The sequence below is a fragment of the Crocodylus porosus genome, unplaced genomic scaffold (genome assembly GCF_001723895.1).
Source record: "Crocodylus porosus isolate Cpor-Errol unplaced genomic scaffold, CroPor_comp1, whole genome shotgun sequence".
Classification (NCBI taxonomy): Eukaryota; Metazoa; Chordata; order Crocodylia; family Crocodylidae; genus Crocodylus; species Crocodylus porosus.
Window position 1 is genome coordinate 1778378 of NW_017728937.1, and position 21867 is coordinate 1800244.

Consider the following 21867-nt stretch of genomic DNA (forward strand, 5'->3'; position numbering starts at 1 on the left):
CCTCAACAGCTTGCCAAAACTGGGTAAGCAGCCCTCCACCCAAAATAATTGCCTGCCCCTAATCTATATCATAGGGTCCAGTCCTCTGTAATCTCAGGTGACAATGTTAAGGATGTTAAGTTCACAAGGGTCCAGAAGAACATCTGCTCCAGCCCCTCACCCTTGCACTCGAAGCCACAAAGCATTCTCCAGCATCTAATACCAATCTTAGAGTCTTTAGTACAAAAAAAAGGCCAAAAATTTGCAGTGGGACACAGGAGGAGATCAAAAGAGAACTTTAACCTTTTTTGCTGGCTTAGAATTTATAAATATCTTATCATGCTTGTTGCTTTCCTCTTAATTCCTTCCAGTTTGACCACTTCTTTTTGGGAATATTGATTATAACTGTGAACACCATTGATAATAGGAGTTGATATTGTACTGACTAGTCTACAGTTTCCTGCATCTTGCTCATTCCCTTCTTTAAGACAGCCTGTGGACACAGACAGAAATTACATTTGTCATGTCATCAGCCCTTTGAAAATGCTCTATAGCCATACCCTAACAGAAGAGCACAGCTGCAGAGCGCTCTGATTATGTGACAAATTAACCCTCATTATATGAGGGTACAAATGAAGGCTCTCCAAAGTGGATCATCTTCATTAACTTTTGCCTGCTCCAGTGGCTGGGCTGCTACAGCCCAGTGCCATTCCCAGTACTGTCTCAGGTTGGGAGAAAGTGACAAAGGAGGGGAGGGGACCTTGGATTGGAGTTTGCCCAGCCTGTGCTAGAGTGGAGGCAGGTGGATTGGAGCCCTCCACCTTGGAAGGCTCCAGTTTACCCACCCCCACTCCAGCACAGGCTGGGCAAACACCAATTCCAGCTCCGTCTCCTCTTTGCTCCTGAGACAGCACTGGAGCCAGGGGAAAGAGGGCAGGGGCTAGGGATAGAGGCTGCAGATACACAGCCTCTCTTGCTGGATCAGCTCCAAATTTGAGCTCAATTGCCCACGTTCCCAACACAACAGCTAATGACTGTTGAGTTGGGAGGATTGGTCTAATTCATGGTGCTTTCTGTGAAGTGCCATGAGTTAGACCAGGAAGATACACTTCTATCTGTGCCTTCCATGTTTGTCCTTCTCCATTTCTCTGGGACCTGCTCTGTTCTCCATGAATTTCTGAAGATAATTACCAATAATTCAAAGATTACGTTACCTACTTCCTTCAGCACTGTACAGTGAATTTCCGGAGGCCCTCCTGACTTGAATACAACTATTTTATCTAAATATGTTGTACCTGATCTTTCCTCATTTAGGCCTGAACTTTTCTTCTATGTAAAGACTGAAGGCAGTGATTACTTCAGTTTTTTATGCCTCACCAGTTATTTCCCCTGCTTTCCTGTTTTAGCAACAGACCTATAACTTCCCTTGTCTACTCTTCTGATATATTTTATAGAACCTTTTCTTGCTACTTTGTGTCCCTTGATAACTGAAACTCACTTGGCATCTTATCCTTCCTGATCTTATCCCTACATGCTTGTGCAGTCCCCTTATATTTGTCCTCAGTCATGCACCCTTGTTTCTTATAATGAATGGCCTGATGAAAGCAGATTCAGAAATCTGTCTTCTTGTACAAGACTAATGGGACATTCCACAAAGATGAAATGTAGCAAATGAAAAGGAAATGCTGAATTAACATATGGAATCTTTTGCTGCAGAAAACCATGGAGGCCACGAATTTAGCAGGCTTCCAAAAGGTCTAGCTATAGCCATGGATAAGAATGGCCAGAGTTAGTATTTTAAGAGTTAATGTAACCAGGACTTTTAGTTCAGGCCATAAGGCAGCTTCTAGCTACAAGAGTAGAAAGGAGAAGAAGTCCCCAAAGGCAGCTTATCCCAAAACTACCTACCATAGAATTGCTATTCCTTTCTCTGTTGCAGCTCATTACCCTCAGAGAAAGAGTATTAAATTAGACTATCTGCTTCTCTGTTCTAGCATAACAATCCTCAGTTCCTAAACCTACAGCATTTAAACAGATTGAAAATTAAGCAGATGAGGTTTGTCCAGCCCACAAAGAGAGTTTTGTGACTTGAGTCATGCACAGTGAAGATATTCTGGGTCCTGTTTGCTGGATGGGCATTTTGCACAGTGGCTTTTGCTGTCCCATTCTCTGTGTCTCTGTGTAGTTACCGGATTTCTTCAATTGGCTGTCTGCAACACATACTTCGCCATCGGGCCCATTTATTCTTCAGGAATTCTCTCTGTTCTTCTTCCTGATAAAAGAACTCAATCAGATACAGAAAATAAAATGCAACCTGCCAGCCTCTTCCCCCTCCCCCTTTCCCCTTGCAAATCCTGGGTCTCCCATGCTGCTGCTAGAGGCTACTAGGTGTTGGTATGTTTTCTTCCAGACATCTCTCCATCCAACCAAAGGATCCTTCTCCTACTATTCCTACATCTCCCTTATCATTTCAGCCCAAAGACTTGCTTCCTATCCTGTATCTACATATGTACATTTCCCCTCCCATCCCTTTCTCCATTGATGCACCCTCACATTCTTCACCTCATGCAGTGGAAATGCAGTCTCAAATACTTTCTTTTTGATCAAGTCTTGTAGCTTCTCTAAAGCAAGACAGGGAAAAGAAAGTTAGCAAGGACAGGATAACATGATTTCTCCCCAGTAGTCAGGATGACCCCTAGGCCAAAGACCCACCCCCCATTTAAAGAAAGGCAGTTTCCTGCAGAACAGAACTGAAGCCCTAAGACAATCTGATCAGGTGTTGAAAAGGAATATTTAGTAATCAGTCTGTCCCTAATTATGAGGTGCTGCTTGGTTGGTGGAGGCAAGTAGCATGGAGGAGGTTAGCTTATAGAGTGATAGTGATGGCACCCTCACCAGAGTCTGGCTGGAACCATTAGTTCATCTCTTTAGGTGGTTGTGCAGGGTACATCACTGTGGTGCCCGCATGACTCTGTGTGCATATACAGGTGAGCTTGTGTTTGTATATTCATGTGTGTGTGGATATCCATGAATGCTGGTGTGAACAGCATTTGTGATACTGTGTAAATATTGGTGGCAGGGCATATGGGAAAGAAGATGGTGAGCTGGAAGCAAATAGTGCATCCTTACCCTGAGAAGCAATCTCTGTGTTTTGCAGGATAAAGTTGACGATGCGTATTCTGAAACACAAAGACAACCCAGTTGTGGGTGTACTGAAACAATCTCCCAATGAACCTATACAATGCTTTAGGTTTTCTCTCCTTGCAATCTGTAACCATCCCAACATCCTGACCTCCCCATGAAGTCAGCAAATATTATCTTTGCATCTTAGATAAAGAGGTGGAGTAGGGTTTTTACTGGGTCTGTAAAGCTCAGTAAAACCATTCTTCATCTGAACAGCACTTGCAGCTTTGACTTTGTAAACAGGGCTTTCTTGCACTGAAACATATGAGCTATCCGAGGCATTGGTCTGAAGTAGCAAACCCCGGACTAACAGCAGGACTGAGATCAAGGTAATGCTCACCTGGTGGTGATGAACACATCCTCCTTTGTACTGGAATTCTGTGACCCTCTGTCTGGGTTTCTCAGAAGCCACTGGTATTTTCGGAAGATTTTACTCGGAGCCCGGACACCGTAAAATAACTTCTTGCCTTGAATTTTCTGAGTGCAGAAACAGGGAAGGAGGTTAGAAAGTGGCAGATAGAGAAAGTGCTGAGAAATATTGACCCTGGTTGAAATGAGATGGGTAAAGAGCTGTGACATAGACAGGAGGTGGGGTTCTACAGGATATTGAGATGCTGAGCAAACTCTTGTGAAACCAGAATAGCAACATCAAGAGAATGGAGTGGAAAGTCCTGTCCCCATCTTTTCCACAGTTAGCTTCTCTCCTTTTCACTCCACTTCTGCTCTGTTTCTCACCTTCTGCCATACCTCACTTCTCTAGGGTAGGAAGTCTTTCATTCTCATCTGACAAAGTGTTCACTCTCTGCACTGTCAAGGCCCTGTCTTTAGAACCCTGTCCTTCCAGGACATCCTTCTGCCTCCACTGCTCACCTATAATACTTTGAGCCATCCCTCTCATGAACTAAGGCTCTGCGTCTCTTCTCTCCGGTGCCCTAAGCCCTTAGAGATAAGGTCTTGTTTTGTGTCAGTGAAGCACCATGTTCTACACAGTGGGTGCATCTACACAAGAAGTTTATGGGAAGCTGCCTAATTAGCTCAGCAGTAAAGTCTCCGCATCTACACACGCAGCTCTGTTAGGCCACAGTAAACTAATAAATGCCACCAAAGGTTAGTATTTGTAAATACAGGTACTATCCTGCTGTGGCATTAGTTACTGTGCAGCAACTCACATGTAGATACTGACAGGGCTGGCTGGGGTACAAGGGTACTTCAGCGCGGGGGTTGCCTGCTGACCAGCCCTGGACTAAAGCACCCTTATGCCCCAGCCAGCCTTTCCACACCACATTGACCTGGGTTGGAGCAGCCCCAGGCTGGCAGACTGACCCCCAGGACCTCCTGCCAACCACGGCTGCTCCAATCCAACTCAATGGGCTATGGTCCTGGGCACGTTTGTAAATATATCACCTAGAAGCAATAAACTCTGGTGTGATATGCACCAGAGTTTATAGTGTTGTATGATTAAGCTTCTGACGCACTCTTTGTCTCAGTGGCTTAGTTACTGGGCTGCGCCAGTAATCCTGTGCATCACCCTGAGGGACCTTTCCATCTCACCTTGATAATAAATCCTTTCTTTTCCAGCTCTTCCAAAAAATTCTTCCTCTTAGAAGCCTTCTCACTGCCCAACTTGTGGTGGTCACACACTAGGACAAAATCCCATGTCACCTGGTTCTGGTCAAAGAAAACAGCCAAGTGAAATCCATTAGCGGTAACTTTATGAGGGCTACCTCGATAGCTTCATCCTTGTGTTAAGGGGATGGATCCACCTCACTGGGTCCAACTGGTGGCCCCTAAGCATTCTCTCAATGGCAGAAAGAAGTGAATGAACACCCTCTTTGTGGTTTTGAGGGGAGACTCCCAATGTGGCTGGGAGCACTGGTCACTCTCATCATCAGCTTGGACACCTGGAACTTCCTTCCAGTAGGACTTAAGGGGATGCCTGAGGCCTTTCACAATCCCAGTAGATGAAATAATGAGAAATTGGGTAAATGTTCCCGCTAGGGGAAATGCCTTACTATATTTAGTGCTGGTCACAGGGAATGACTTGGTGGGGGATCTGCAGGTACAAGGTAACCTAGGGGACAGTGACCACCTATTAATAGAGTTCACTATCCAGCAAAAGGTGGGCCAACTTCAAAAAGCTCAGGAGATTAGTTAGGGAGGAACTGATGGGCAAAAGCATTGGAGAGATGGGAGTCCAGGAGGGGTGGGCTTTTCTCACGGCACTGATCTTGCAGAAAGGGACCATCCCAGTACACATAAAGGGGGGCAAAAGAGCAAAGAAACCCTCTTGGTTGAGCAGGGAAATCCAGGAGAGACTGGAGGTGAAAAGAAAGGCTTACAGGCTGTGGAGGCAAGGGGCAGCCACTAAAGAAGAGTATACCTGCTTGGGTTGAGCTTGCAGGGAAGCAGTGGGGTGAGCTAAAGCACAATGGAGCTTAGGCTGCCAGCAAAAGTTAAGGATAACAAAAAGTAATTCTTTAAATACACAGGAAGTGAAAAGAAAGCACAGGGTAACATAGGGCCCCTTCAAGATGGACTAAGGTAACCGGTAACAGATAGGATGGCCAAAGCGGAGCTCCTAAATGATTTCTTTGCATCTGTGTGGTTTAACAAGATTAAGTGCCATGTGTTGTGTTCTTCCTAGGGAGGTAGAATCATCAACACACCTATAGCCTGGGAGGTACCACTATACGTACCATTATAGGTAGCACAACTGTGGAAAGGGATCTTGGAGTTGTAGTTGACTCCAAAATGAACATGAGTCACCAATGTGATGAAGTAATAAGTAAAGCTAGCCACACTCTTTCTTGCATAAGTAGGTGCATCACAAACAGGTTTAGGGAGGTGATTCTTCCCCTCTATGCAGCACTGGTCAGGCCGCAGCTGGAGTCCTGCATCCAGTTTTAGGCGCCACACTTCAGGAGGGATGTGGATAACCTGGAAAGGGTTCAGAGGCGGGCCACCCATCTGATTAAAGGCCTACAGGAAAAACCCTACAAGAACTGATTGAGGGACCTGAATCTCTTCAGCCTCCACAAGAGAAGGCTGAGAGGTGATCTTGTGGCTGTCTATAAACTCATTGGGGGGGTGGGGTGGGGAGGAGAACGACAGCAGGAAATAGGGGATACTCTGTTTACCAGGATGCCCATCGGGGTAACTAGAAACAATTGCCACAAACTGAAGGAAAGCAAATTTAGACTGGACATCAGGAAAAAATTATTTACAGTGAGGGTTTCCAAGATATGAAATATGCTTCCAAGGGAGATGGTGCTGTTCCCTTCCTTGGAGGTATTTAAGAGGAGATTGGACAAACACCTAGCTGGGGTCATCTGACCCCAGCACACTTTCCTGCACAGGGCAGAAGATCAGACTTGATGATCTCATAGGTTCCTTCTGACCCTAAAATCTATAAAATCTATGAAACTGGATCAGAGCCTGGTTCTGCATTTTGATGTCACACAGGGTTGTGGTGATCACACTTTGAATTCTCCACCACTGGACAGAATGAATGTAACTTACTGGGACCAAGACCTCATATTCTTCTATAGGAAATTCTCTCCAGGGAGTCAACATAATTTCATCCTATGGAGAAAGGGAAAGAATTAAAAAAGGAACGGATTGGAGTTCTCCCAATCATAGCACGGTCACATGTTTTCCCAGTGTCTTAAACTGAACTCTGGAAAAGGAAAAAAATACCTATTATTACACTGCCCCAAGGTCTCCTGGACCAAAACCTGATTTGAGTAAGGCGAGAACAGCTGGGGTGAACAGCTACTCAGGACTCTATTCCAGACTAAGTTTACAGATGTTACCCTTACTAATAACTACAGATGTAATGGTATCCTGCAGAGTTACAGTCTGTCGTCTCACAGGACTGCAGACCAGAGTTTCTGCTTAACCATAACATTGAGTAATAGCTTAGAACAGAAAGTGAAAATGAATAAATATCTCTAAACTAAATCACAAAGATCTCTGATAGAAAGTGTTTCAGAGCATGTATAGAAGGTACCAGCAGGAAATGTCTGAGACAGGCATGGAACCTGAAGAGGACAAAGTAGGATTTCAAACTTGAATCCCCAGAGGTAAGAGCTGAGCATTCAGGGTAAAATTTAACTGCACAGGAAGAAAGCAAAAGGGAGGAAAAAAGCATGTAGAAATGTCATTGTTTGCCTCTCTTTTCCTTTTGAATGATCTGGGGTGCAGTAAAGGTGAGCAAAGGGCACAGGCAGATAGAGGTTATTGATTTTCCAGCCTGGCAGAGAGGCATTAAGATTCTGCTTTGTGTGTATATTATCAAATGATTAACCACGCACCTTAAAGTTCAAAACCACTTGTGTCAGAAAAGATATTATCATAACTGCTGATCTGTTCCCTGTGTACATTGCATTCATACCTACTGATTATAGTTGTTAGTACTTTTTGGTCCTGTTATTCCTGGAAGCCCAACACAGTTGAGATTTGGTTTAGTTTCTGTTTGTGCATCATCAGGACAGTTGTTTGCTGTGCTCCACATGTATAAACACCTTGAATAATAATGACACCATGCAGATTATCTTTGAGGGCACAATGTGAAGACAAGCAGGCTGTATGGGTGCAAATAAGAATATCACTGGTCTTAAAGAATTGGTGTTAACTGGCCTGCAGATTTTTTAATGATGATAGCGCTGGGAAGCACTGGGTAAAGGGACTTGAGCCCAGCTGTGGGAGCAGGGTGGCCCTGAATCCAAACCCTAGGCCTCTGCTAATGACTCATTGAACATGTCTATCCTGTTTCTCTCCCAGAGAGCACCACTCTCAATCATGCCCTACATGATTACTAAGGGTGTGTGAAGCAGCCCCTATTCGTTTTGGACTTGGATTCGGCCTGAATCAGGGACCAGTGATTTGATTAGTTGATTTAGATCACTGTCCTTGATTTCATTCAGCTGAATCCGAACATGAACATGAAGATTTGATGCTGATTCAGAGAATCAGCAATTTGGCCATAGACGCAGCTTTAAATGTTTTTTCTACAAACCTCGAGGTAGCATGCATGGCTTGTGATCACTGCAATGGTGGGGTGCATGGAGTGTCCCGCAGGAGCATGGGGGGACCCTCCATGTGCTTGGTGGTGAACCCAGAAATGGAACAGCAGTACTTCCAGTCCACTTCCGGGTCCGCCAGGGGACGCACGCCTCCCCCCACCACCCGCAGCCCTCTGGCTCAGCGACTGGCCATGGGGGGAGCCCAGGTGCCTCCCCCAGATCCAGGAGGCACCAGTCACCAAGCCAGGGTGGCATGAGGGGGGCGCAATGCACTCCCCAGAAGACCCAGAAGTGGACTGGAAATGCTTCTGGTCCACTTCCGGATTCACCGCCGAGTGCGCTGAGGATCCCCCCGTGCTTCTGTGGGACACTTCATGTGCCTCAGCATTGCAGCACTCATGAACCACCTGGTACCTAGAGGTATGCTGAAAAACATTTAAAGCTGTGTCTATGTCCGAATCACTGAATCTTTCTGATTCAATTCAGAAAGATTAAAGGGGCCTCTGATTTGATTCAGGTTTGGAGATTCAGCCACCGAATTGGGCCAAATCTCCACTGAATCAAATCAAGGACCGAAGTTTCGCACGGCCCTAATGATTACTCCCTATTACAGGTGCCAACCTTGGAAAGGAGGGAATGAAGCTGCCCTGGTGCTGGCCCTGCCACCACTCTCAAATATGGAGGAGGGGGAGACTTTGAGAGTGGCAGCAGAAGGTAACCACAGAAATGCTTCACTGCCTCATTTATGCATTTATTTACTTGTAGGTGTGTGCAAGCAGAAGCAGGTGTGCTGTGTGCTGGGTGCACTTGAGGACAACACTTTCTGAGAACATGACCCATTGTCTCCCGACCTTGATTAAGTCCAAGATACAGAGATAATATTATTTACACACCTCACAGCAAGGTTAGGAAGGTGGGTTAGTTAATGATTGCACAGAGATATCAAAATGTAAAGCATTATATGGATGCTAAATATAATCATGTGTTGTTGTATATGTCAAGGAAAGGAGCCTTTTGGGAGATTGTTTCACCGCAGTATGGCCAGTTGTACAAATGGACTCTGTCTCATGGACACTTCATATTTGTAATGCTCGCTCAGACTGAAAGTGTGTGGCCACTCCTTATCTATGTGAAGCATACAGCCTACTCCAGAGACTTCCAGCTGACAGTATAACAATTAGTATGCACATTTATAAATTGTTCATGACACATGCTCCTCTTGTTCCTCCTGGCCTGATATATTTGTGATGCTCTGAGGCAAGAAAAGAGACAGCCATAACATATTAATGAAAAATCTTTGAATAATGCTGAGAAGGGCAACAAGAGTCAAGAGGCTAGTCCCCAATCAAGAAATAAGGGTCCAACCCCAGATAGCATAAACTGGCAGAGCTCTATTGGCTTCAGTAGAGCTATATGATTTTATATCAACTGAAGATCTTGGGGATTGGACTAGATGACTTCCTAGGGTTCCTTCTAATCCTAATTTTCTAATTTTCTGTGATGTTTAACTACAGCTGAGTTCCTACAACACAGGAAATATACTGCAGTGAAGCACATATGCTGTCTAGTGTGGCCACAGCACTGACATTGTGACACGGTTTCCAGCTGAGCATCCAACTGGAGCAGGTTGGGGGAGGAAACATGAGGGAGCTTTGTGACCACAAGACACTTAGATGCAATACAGGCAGGTCTTGGGACACCGGCCATGTCCAATGCGTATACTGTTAAGGGTTGCCCACATGCCCTGTGGAAGGGTGAAGCCCAGCTATTGCACTGTTGGGTTGGAAGCAAGGTGTTTGTTTCCTCCAAAATTCTTCAGTGTGAGGTGCTTGCTTTGTGTCCAAAAAAGTTTTTGTGAAATCATGTGATGAGTTGGGAGATCTTGAAGGTCTCTGTGGATGGGAAGGTCAGGATTACTATTGGTATGCATTATTTCTCTGTATGTTGCTGCATCCCATGGAACAGAGAAAGGAGTAAGGTTTGAAAGTACGGGTAGCCACTGCACTGGGGTTGGTATCAAAGTTCCAGAGACAGACCTCATTACTGAGTAGAGTTGTGTGTCGATGAGTTCGGTATGTTGACTTGAGGCCCAGACAGGTGCACAGTACTCAGCTGTTGAGAAGACTAGGGCTATGGCAGAATTGTGGAGGATGGCGGCTTTTGCACCCCAGCTTGTGCTGGTGAGCTTTTGGATGAAGTTCACTCATGCCTTTGTTTTCACAGCAGTCTTTCAGAGGTGATGATGGTAGGTTAGGGAGTGGTCAAGGGTCACTCCCAGCTAGGTAGGATTTGGGTTGTGGTGCCCTTTTTCTCCACAAAAGGTGACATTGAAGGTGTTATGTGCCTTGTGACTGTCAAGATGGAGTGCGGAGACCATCTGTTTTCTGTTGGGAAGTTTGTTTTAAATATGAATGGAAAAGCAGGGCAGGAAAGGCCCTCAGGAGGTCTTCTAACCCAGCTTTCTGCTCAAGGCAAAATCATTCCTGGCTGACCCATCCCAGTCAAGTGTCTAATCTCCTCTTAAAACCTTCCAAGGATGGAGATTTTACAGACTCTTCGTAATCTTTTGCCATGGTTAACCACCCTCATGGTAAGAAAGTTTCTCCTAATATCCCACCTAAACCTTCCTTGTTGTTTGCTGTTGTGGAGCTGGTGCTGGGAACTCCCTGCTGATGGGGGTCGGGGAGCCAGTTCCCCACCCAGCTCCATGATCATGGAGCTGAGCAGGGAACAAGCTCTGCAGCCTCTACCCCACCCACATCTGCAATTGCAGAGCTGAGCAGGGAACAGGCTCTCCAGCCCCAACCCTGCACTCAGGGGCAGGTGGGAGATTGAGGCCTTCCTACTAACTGCCCCACTGGCAGATTAGGGCAGGGGGCTGGGACCTGCCCCACCCCTGCAGCTATTTCCAAGTCCTCTACCCTAATCAGGGAGCTGGGGCTAGAAACTCCCTGCTACTGGGGCAGGGGGACATTGTCCCCACCCTGGCATCAGGCAGCCCCCCTGGGGCAGGGAGCAACTCCCAGCCCTGAACAGAAGACAGCTGTCTCCCCCTGATGAGTGGCAGAGCTCTGTTTCCCCCTGGTGAGTGGTAGAGCTCCCCCTTGTGATGATGGGCCCATTGCAGGGCCCCAGGAAGTGCAAGCAGTTTGCTTTCATTTGCAGCAACTCCTAGGGGCATGCTTGACTCCTAGAGTCAAGCATCGCAACAGGCTACCTCAATCCCCACAAATTGTCAAGAGCAGGTTAGACAAACACTTAGCTGTGAAAGTTTAGCCAAGGGCAATCCTACCTTGAGTAGGGTGCTAGAGGGTAAGGGTATAAGAGCCTGGATAGCTCAGCTGGTAGAGGGAGGTGATGCTCTCCCCTACCTAGGGGTCTTTAAGACAAGGCTGGATAGGCATCTGGCTGGGATCATCTGACCCCAGTGCTCTTTCCTGCCTAGGTGGGGGGTCGGACTTGATGATCTGTTGAGGTTCCTACTGACCCTAGCATCTTTGACTTCACGAGGACCCTTCCGACCCTACTTTCCTCTAGGCCTGTGCAAGTCAGCAGCCATCTGATCCGGCTTTGGATCCAGCCACTTCGGATGGCCACAATCTGATCCAGAGCCCCAAACTGGGTTTCCGCCTTGATCTGGCCAAAGATCGGGCCATAGGGTATAATGAGGAAACAATAAATTATCTATAACTTTGTTGTTTTTTGTCCGATTTGGATGAAATTTTCCAGGGTGGTAGACTATGCAGACAGCATGAAGTCTACCAAGTTTCAAGAAGATCAGTACAGAGGTTTGGGGACTGACTGTGTCTGTCTTGGGGCAGTTGATTGTCTGTATTGATTCTGTCCACTCCTTAGCCTGGTTTTATACCCACTCCGAGGTGGCTGCAAACCGCTTTGGGAAGCCAAATGAGGCAGCGCTTTGACCCAGATGTGCTGCTTTGATCCCCGAAGGGTCCAGAGTTTCTCTGGATCCGAAGCTCTGTCTGAAGCCTCGCACAGCCCTATGATCCTGTATGCAAGCTTGACTCAAAATCCACCAGTCAAAGGAAAGGTTGTCATTGACTTCAACAGGCTTAGGATCAAACCCAGAGACAGTAGCATACAAAGGCTGAGTAAGTACTTACTTAAGCAAACCTCACCGATCATTTTGGCTTACAAACATGTGAAAGCAGTACTGGTTTTAAGTCTTAGATCTAAATTTACAGTACCAGTAAATAGACAAAATTGCAAGGATCTATGCTGATTTAAACCTGAGTTTAGGTCTGTGGGATTAGACTACGTTGAAGATACATAAATACAGAAGTTACTAAGCACAGTCAGCAAGATGAAGAAGAAAACCAGTTAGCTCACAAGCACAGTTAGTGTTCTCTTTTTACTGAAGAGTCTGTGACTCAGAGAATCAAGACAATTTTCAAGTTTTCCTTTATATTGTGAATGTGACTGACAGTAGTAGCCGTGCCCTACAGAGATGTAGGGATGCCACAGCTTATAGATGCTACTGTATTTCAGCACCTACTTGACCAGCTTCACGCTTACAGTCAATGACTCATTTCTGAATGAACCACCTAAAGTGTTGGCAAATAGCAGTGCTAACATTGTGCATGGCTGAAAGATAAGTATTGCTCAGAGGCTTATGCACAATAATTTAGAGGACATAAATACATAAGTAGTGCTATAATGGGTCAGACCAATTGTCCATTTAGCTCAGTATCTTGTCTCCAGCAGTAGCAGAAGTGGATTCTATACAGGGAGAGCACTGAATTGGATTGATCTAAAGTCATCTATCCCCTATTCATTAATCTCCATGACATCTACCATTGTTGGTTTAGAGATGCCAGAGGAAACATCTCCAACCATTCTGTTCAACAGCTATTAATAGATCTACCATCCATGAACTTGTGTAGTACAGGGCTGGGCAAAATACAGCCCTTGGGCCAAATCAGCTTGCCAGGCCATTCTATCTGGCCCGTGGGACACCTAAAAAATGTAGAAAATATTTATCTGCTCCTGGCTGCCTGTCAAAGATAACAGGAGCCAGGGGCAGTAGGATCCAGGGGGAGCTGGCAGGACAGAGCAGCCCATCCCCACCCCATCCCCAACCATTTCCCTGCCTTCCTGCCCCCACACTGCTCCAGCACTACCTGGGTTCCAGCTACATCCCCAGACTGGGGGAGCATAGGGCCCACCGGTGTGTGTGTGTGTGTGTGTGTGTGTGTGTGTAAGGAGGGACTCTGTGTGTGGGGGTGGGGGGGAGAGAGTGTGTGTGTGTTCATAGGGCAAGTCACACAAGCACACCCCACAAACCCCATACCCAGCCACACCCCATATATCCACACACACTCCCACATGCTCCCACACCCCCTACACCTATTCACCCCCACCAAACACACCCTCCCCCACACCCCACATACCCACACACCCTCAGCCCCCCACAAACCTGTATCCCCCAAACCCCTACAATATACAAGAGTGAGAGTTCATTTTAAACTATTATAGATAATCATCTCTGTGTACACTACACAAACACATGTAAACCAGGACAAAAATATTTTTTGAAATCAAATTAATGAATGTTTTAGATGTTTGCTTTTTAGTATATAATTTGGTCTTTTTCTGGTTCTGAGATGGCAAAACCCCTTGCTGAAAGGACTATTTCCAGGGGCAAGAGGAGGGACTTCTGATGGCAAAGGTCAGGGATTAGGGGGCGGGACTTCCAGTCAGAAGATGGTGACCCAGGGGCAAGGCACCTGTCAAGAGGCAGGGCTACCCATGCAGCTCTCAACAGCTTGCCAAAACTGGGTAAGTGGCCCTCCGCACGAAATAATTGCCCACTTCTGGTCTAGTCCCTTTGTGACCCTTGGTGTGCTATCTGTCTCCACCCCATCCTGTGGTAATGCATTCCACTAGTTAACTACGTATTGTATTTAAAAAGTACTTTTGTTGTTACTTTTAAACTTGTCTTCTGCTAATTTCAGTGGGTTCCCCCTGGTTCTAGTATTTTGGGACTTGTTAGTGTACAGCAGCTCCCTGTTCACTTGAACTACATTCACCATGATTTTATAGACCTCTTTTATATCTCCTTTCAGCCTTCTCCTTTCCAAACTGAAAAGTTCTAGCCTTTTTGTCTTTCCTAATATAGAAACCACTTGATATCCCTGATCATTTTGGTTGCCCTTCTCTGTACTTTTTCTAAGTCTACTACATTCTTTTTGAGATGTGGGGACCAGACCTGCATACAGTATTCAAGATGCAGTGCACCATGAATTTGTATAATGGTATGATAGTACCATTTTGTTTTCAATTCCATTCTTAATAGTGCCCACATTTTTATTGGCTTTTTTGCTCATGGCTGCACACTGAGTTGATGTTTTTAGAAAAATATCTACAAGGGTGGGCAAATATTTTGGCTGGAGGGCTACTTAATGAGTTTTGGTGTCCTCTCAAAGGCCACACTTCTCTCTCTCTCTCCCTTTCACCTGCCTGATCCCCACACCATCTGATCATGCCTCCCAGAACTGTAGCACACCACCATGTCAGCACTGGGCAGACAGTCCCACCCACCTGTCCAGCACAGGAGAAACAGCCCTGCCCTGCCAGCATCATGTGGCAGCCAGAGCCACCAGCTGCCCACAGGTCAGATCCCATGAATTCACCTATGGGCCAGATCCAATTATCTGGTGGGCCAGATCTGGCCTGTGGGCCAGAATTTGCCCACCCTGGTCTACAATGACTCCAAGGTCTCTTTCCTGAGTTATAACAGCTAGATCAGAACCCAGCGTTATAGATGTATAATTGAAGTTATTTTTCTATAGGTACTATAACAGGGCCTGTACCCCAATACTAGAAAGGAAAGAGGACCCAAGGGTGTGTGACCCCTTCCCCCCTTTCTTCTCCCTCACTTTTTGGCTGCCAGTTCACCCTTTCCCTGGTTTCCTCCTCCTATGATTTCACCAACCCCAGCCTTGTTTCCCCCTTTCTTTTACTTGTGCCTTCTTTGTGTTGTTCAAATCAGACTCACATGCAGGGAAGCCTGTAACAAGATAGCCACTGGGTCCAGGTGCAGGCAGGGCCAGATGATCTAAGAGGCAGAAGCAGAGGGACAGGTGACCCAAGCACCCTGTATAAGTGCCACCTTCCGGAAGAGAGAGGGAAGTCGGCTTGTGGCAACCACCAGAGACAGCACATTCCCGGAGAGGCACAAGGCTCGGAGCTCAGACTCCAGCAAAAGGACTCAGGAGGGAGCCCCAAGGGAAGAAAAGCTGCAGACCTGCACAGGAAGCAAGCTAAGTGCCCCAGATATTTTCTGTTTTGTTTTCTTTCTACTTGGAGCCCACCACCAAGGGGATGTGGTGAATCCAGTGTGGAACATTTCTTTGAGTTGGTACTGGCACTGGTGTTTTGTGTTTGTCTCATCTCCCTGTGACAGGGCACTGGTTGTGCCAGCCACGTTAAGGGCCTGGAGCTGGCAGCCACTAGATGCCTGATAAGGGAAGCCATTTTAGATTCAGGGCTGCCCATATAAACAAGGCAGTTTTGCTGCTGGAGGCCAGGCAACAACATTGCCTGGCTGTAGGGCTGCTGGTATCTTCTGGAGGTAAGGGAGGAGCTGTAGGGGATGGTCAGGAGGGTCCTGGGCATGACCTAAAACTGTACCCTGCCAGGAGCGGGTGGCCTGGTGGGGCTCTCAGCGGCGTGGGAGCTCCCAGGAAATGCCAGGCCAGTTACCAACCTGGTGAAAGGTGGGCGCCTTAACCTCTAGCCCCCACATCTGGGTTAGTTACCCCTTGTTGGAGGGTGGACCCTTAGAGAGAGAGAAAAGGCCATAGACTCACACCTGTCTGGAGTTCCCCCAACTGGTCCATGCTGGGGCCAGGACTGGAAGGGTTGAAGGGCTGGGGGCCCACCGCGAGGGACACCCAAGAGCTGAGGGCCTGGGGTCCTGACTGGCCTGGAGGTGGGCCAGGGCCTGTGTGGCCAAATGTCCTGGGGGGACCACACCCAAAGGGGAAGCAGATCAGGGAGCTATGCTGCCTAGTATGAAGGTGGATGAAACCGCCTGAGGAGAGGAATTCAGGCAGGGTTTAGTTAGGAGGATTTTGGAGCCCAGAGTGGGGGCCGGTGATGATGATAACATCTAGATATCATCTGCAAGGCTTGGGCTGAGGTGTAGGGGAGCAATGGAGCCGCAGATAGTGCCTCCTGGCATCGGGGTAGGAAATGGGCAGTCTCCCGCTTATTAACATCTATTAATTAATTCCAACAAAGCGTGGCGGGTGAGAAGGTGGGCGGTTAGCCCAGAAACAGGTGGGTGGGCCACAGTTAAATCAGCCCTGAGAAGGCGACCTGTTACACTCCCCAAAGGACTGGATCATGGCTAAAGGGAGGTGGAGGCCACTGAAGGGGCACCGCAAACTTGGAATTCAGTTGAGTGGACAAAGCATAGGGACTAGAGCAGTTGTTCTCAATAGGGGTACACCGATAAGAGATTTGGGGGTCTGAAACTGACAGCTGATTTTTAAGGAGGCATATAGGCCAATACCAATCTGATTTTCAATACAGCTGTGTGCAGCTGGTAGATCTGTTGTGGTAGATGGGGAGAGGGAAGGGAAGAAGCATGGGTGGGGGAGATCAACACCCCCTACGGTGAGGGAGGGAATGGAGCAAGGGCTGGGACAGGCACTGCCTGGGTGGGGTGGGAGCAGGACGGAGCCACAGCAGGGAGGGGGAGCAGCTCCCACCGCTGCGCACACCCCAGGAGGGCACCGGGGGGGTGCCCCCAGATATGCACAGGGTGGGGTGGGGCAGGCTGCAGCTGCGGGCTAGGGCCAGGAGCATGGGGGGTCTGGGCCGTGCTGCACTTGGGGTCAGTGTTTCCTCTAAGGAGTGGTGGTCCATGAGCGTGCCATGTCAGTCTGGCATGGGACACTTACTGAAGGGGGATGAGGGCTGGGGCCTGGGGGCTGGAGCCGAGATGCTGGGGGCTGGAGGCTGGACCTAGGGGCCAGGGGCTGAAGCCAAGAGGCTGCGGGCCAGGGGCTGGAGGCTGGATGCTGGAGCTGGGGGCTAGGAGCCAGGGGCTGGGGGTCAGAGGCTGGAGTTGGGGGGCTGACACAGACTCTGCCAGTTCCGGCGAACTGCTCTGCTCCCCAGCTTCCCCTGTGGCATCAGGGCTGGGGAGTGGAGCAGTTCTCTAGAGCCGGTGGAGCCTGTGCCAGCCTCCCGGCCCAACCTCCATCCCTTCCTTGCCACACCTCAGGGAGGAGACACTGCCTGCCCTGAGTGAGGCTCCGCTGGCTCTAGGACACTGCTCTGTTTCCCCGCGTCACCTCAGGGAGCGAGCAGGCACTGCCCCCACCTCTCCTTGGAGCTTACCTTCAGCTTCTCTCCCAGTGTGTAGCCTTGAAAAGGCTGTGTGCAGCCAGACTTTTAGTTGCATGCAACCATGCACGTGCACACCTTAGAGGGAGCCCTGTCTGGGGTGGGCAGTGGTGGTGCTGGGAATGGGGCTACCAGAGGGGGCTACAGCAAAATTTGAGGTGGCTGCAGCCCCGCTTGCAGCCCCCCTCCCAGCATTGTTGCTGCCTACCCCGAGCACAGCCCAGTCCAGCCCAATGAGGCCCCTGGTCCCAGCCCGAAGCTGCAGCTTGCCCCACCCTGTGCAGATCTGGGCACCGCCCCTGCCCCATGCCCTCCCAGGGTGCGCACAGTGGCAGGATCCAATCCCCCTCCCTGTGCCCTCTGGATGAACCACAGTGTGCTGCTGCTACTGTCCTCCTCACTTCCACAGCCAGACCACTGCAGAGAAGGTGCAGTGTGCAGGGTAGGGTGGGAAATGGCGGATGAGAGGGTGAGGCACCTCCCTAGCTCCATCTTGGTGCCCCCACCTCCTTTGAAAGACCCTCTGGTTTGTGCTCCACTTACCCACCCTTTGGTATACCATTGGCTGTGAATGAGATGTCTAAAAGGCTTCTAGGTGTTGGGTGTGATTAGATTCCACCCTATTCAAGTCCCTGAAAAACAGTTAATATAAAAGATTGGCAGGTCTCCCTTCTGCTTGCTGCTTTTTGTAACTTAATCTTATGGTTAAGATAATCGTGTGCCACAAAAGAGGGACTTGAGCAGGATGGAATGGGATCAGCCTCTGGCTGCATGTTAAGCATGCAATGGCAGGTCTGTGGTACAGATGTTCTTTACTGCACACTCCCTCCATAGCTGACCATTACAACAGATCACTGTCTGATAGGGCTATTTCCAATGACTGCTTCATACAAGAGGTCCCAGAGAAAAGATCCAAATTTCAAGCATTGTGAAGTTCAGGAAGGTTCAGATTAAGGGGCTTTGTTCCATCAATTTTCAAGTTAAGAGTAATTTGTGAAATTTGGCTCTAGATTCAGAACCTCCCCAGAAAGTAAGCAGTTGTAGAGTTTGGTTCACTCATATCTCCATGTGAAATGATCATTCAGACTCTTTCTGAGGGGGCCTACAATTAAATGTGCTGCTTTGGAGTCCACCTGCTGGCACTGATCCAACCGACTTTGGTGTAATTACAAAAGTTAAAGGAAAAGACTGTTCCCCAGGCATGTGAATTGTTCTTGCTTCAAAAATGCAACTGTGGGTCAAATCCAGATTTGGTGTAAGCAAGTGAAATTCCATTGACTTTGACAGAGCTAAACTGTGCTGACTTACACCAAGAATGGGTGTATGTTACATGTCTTGTTTATGCTGCATTTGTCCTACTCCAATTTGCTGAGGAAATGTAAGAGCAGCCATAAAAGATTACGAGAGTAGATGAAGCCACTCAGAAGGGAAGGTTTAGTCCAATGACTGCAAACTTAGCAGTGGTGAACATTAGAGACAGTTCCCTCCCATGACTGAGAACAGTCTTTAAACAGCAATGGCTCGTGACACATGCTTTGACTTAGCTGGGCTCAGATTCAGTGGCTTTGTGCTGGTTTGAACAACTCAGATTTGTACATATGTGCTCAAAGCAAGTATGGATCTGCAAATTTGCCTCCTGGATATTGTGGCTTGAAGTTGAAATCTATGTAAAAGTAACTAAGATTACAATTATGGGAAATAAGACCTGTGATTGAAGAACCATTTAAAATTGATCCCCTGACCCTTGGTTCAGTGCAAAGGCAGCTCCAGCATACATGCATGTAAGTTCCTTCCTTGGTCCACATGATACTTTCCTTGTGTAGCCCAGGTGGTACCTAGCTGTGTACTCCCCTCTCCAATTGAAGGGAAAAGTTAGCAGGGCAGGGGCACTGTGGGGTGAAACTGCTGCTGCGCCCAGTTTCCCTCCTACCCCTATAGAGCCAGACCTGGACACTCTATGAACTTAACTATGTACACATTTATTTCATAATAAATAAGAGTTAAAAGTGGAGCATACATATATATACAGGACCTGGAAACTATATGTAATGTGTATATACAATCCTATACACCCCCCTCAGGATACAGGTAAATATTGTAAAAGGATCAAAACCATGGTCTCAGATAAAGATTATACAACCTTAAACTGCATAAAGTGTGAGCTCACCAACAACAGACACAAATACAAAAATCTAAGGCGCTAACTTACAAAATATGAGGTGCAAGAATATCAGAGATAAACTTAAACCTTGAAAGACACAAAGTACAACCTGGGCTGCCTCTGAAGCTGTGGCAGCACCCCAGAGGGGGAAAGATCCCCAGTACCTCCAGGCCCTGGACCACTCAACTGGGACAGTCCATAAGGGAAACCTCCAAACCCAGGGGTCTCTCCCCTTCAGGCTTCTCTGCCTGATGTTAGGCTCACTGATGGGCTATTCCCCACTCCCCTGTGGGAAATCCCCTTTCCTGGCACTCATGACTCCAAAGCCCCATGAGGCCATCCCCATCTCCCCAACCATGGTGCCTTCTGGCTCAACAGGGGCCCACAACTGCCCCAGGCTACCGCCACTGGTGGCCTGCTTGGGACCCTGTGCACCATTCTTTGTACCAGTGGCTCTCCCTTATGCCAGGGGTTGGAGACCCAAGCCACCTTGTGTGGCGCTGGGGTCTCAGTCCGCTCCCAGACCCTCCATGCGCTGCCTGCAGACCAACAGCCTGGCCTTGAGCCAGAGGTCGGGGAACCCGAGCCACCTCAAGCAATTCCCAAGGTCTGTTCTTTCTCAAACCCACTGTGCACTGGCCTGTGCACTGCTACCTGGCCTCGTGCCAGAGAGGTTAGAGACCCGAGCTGCCTCGAGCAGCTTTCAGGATCTCAGTCCACTCCCAGACCCGGCATGCGCTATCCATGCACCGAGTTCCTGGCCTGGTGTCAGGGGTTGGAGACCCAAGCCACCTCAAGCAGCTCCCAGGGTCTTAGTCCGCTCCTGGGCCTGGCATGCACTGTTCATGCACTGCTCGCCGCACTCCCCCGCAGTGGGCCTGGCGAACATGGCCACCTGCCACTTCCCATCCAGCAAAGAGGGTTCTTTGGCCTCTTCAGGGTAGCAGCTCCACCCCGCTGGCCAGCTCTTCTTCACCCACCCCCTTCACTGTCCCTCGACGCAGCCGCACACTGTTCTTTTATCCCCTGTGGATGCTCTGCCTCTGGATTGCAAGTGGACCAATCAGGGAGAGGGGGTGTAGTCCTCACTCAGGTCCGTACTCTTCACCTTGCCCAAGGTAGGGGCAAGGGAAGCCTCTCCTCAGTTATTACCTGATTGGTGGGAATGACCCACAAATCATCTGGAGCCCCTTTCGAGCTGGCCACTCAGGCTGCTGCCAACAAGCCCAGCACACTTGTTAAAGTCCTCTAACTTGCTAGCCCTTTGTTAGTGATTGAGATCTGTAGTTTTACCTCATCACTAGGTTACACAAGTCCTGCTCAGCACACAGGTCTGAAGCCAAAGGAACTTGTCTGTCCACCAAATCCATGTTGGCAGCTCCTGTAACTGAGACCTGGAACGCAGCTGATGCTCTGATGTTCTGCAGCAGTCTGAATGCTTTAAGACTTTCAAGAGGAAAAGCCCAAAACATTTAACTCATTTTGTTACATAAAAGTGTTTCTACAATTGTTTAAGGTTAAAGATAGGAAGACTGATTTAGGCCAAACAGAAAGGTCTATCAACACAACTCTGAGATTGTGCTCAGATCATATGAGCCACAGGGAATCAAAGAATGAAATAATAAGTGTGACAGAAATTAGGCCTAATACCTTAAACAAAGGAACTATTCAACTTATTTCCCCTTCGGTTTCTTCAGTTTGGTGAGCCAGTCAGAAGAAAGCATCATTCCAGTTAAGACAGGAAGAAGATGGACTTAAAGGAGTGAAATAAGTCTCATAGCTGCCACCCACCCTCCCATCTCCTAGTAACTTGGGATCTGCCATGACACCACTGGGTCCTCACCAGCCTGATCCTGAAAGATGTCCTGAACCAGACCAGACCACATGACATCACCATCTCCAATAGCTTTTCCTAAATTCTGAACAGCACCTGGAACATGAAACATGAGTTTCTGCTTTCACTCCTTCCTGGGGTATCCTTTTCCTTCCCTACTTTATTTCTTCTGTTTCCAATATGTCTTTCTTCATAGATTTCATAGATTTCATAGACATTAGGGATGGAAGGGACCTCGGGAGATCATCGAGTCCAGCCCCCTGCCCAAAGGGCAGGAAGTCAGCTGGGGTCATAGGATCCCAGCAAGA

The 21867-nt window shown here is 48.1% G+C and overlaps 1 protein-coding gene across 1 annotated transcript in view; it reads right to left on the bottom strand.

The window, feature by feature from the left end:
• Nucleotides 1–21867, bottom strand: part of ANO9 (anoctamin 9) — a 55004-nt gene that overhangs the window by 25665 nt on the left and 7472 nt on the right. The window contains exons 2-7 of the mRNA XM_019547244.1: nucleotides 6682–6744; nucleotides 4714–4830; nucleotides 3503–3639; nucleotides 3109–3158; nucleotides 2542–2600; nucleotides 2169–2251 (exon numbers count right to left, since the gene is read on the bottom strand). Coding sequence (XP_019402789.1) covers nucleotides 2169–2251; nucleotides 2542–2600; nucleotides 3109–3158; nucleotides 3503–3639; nucleotides 4714–4830; nucleotides 6682–6744 — 509 coding nt within the window. The remainder of the gene's footprint in view (nucleotides 1–2168; nucleotides 2252–2541; nucleotides 2601–3108; nucleotides 3159–3502; nucleotides 3640–4713; nucleotides 4831–6681; nucleotides 6745–21867) is intronic.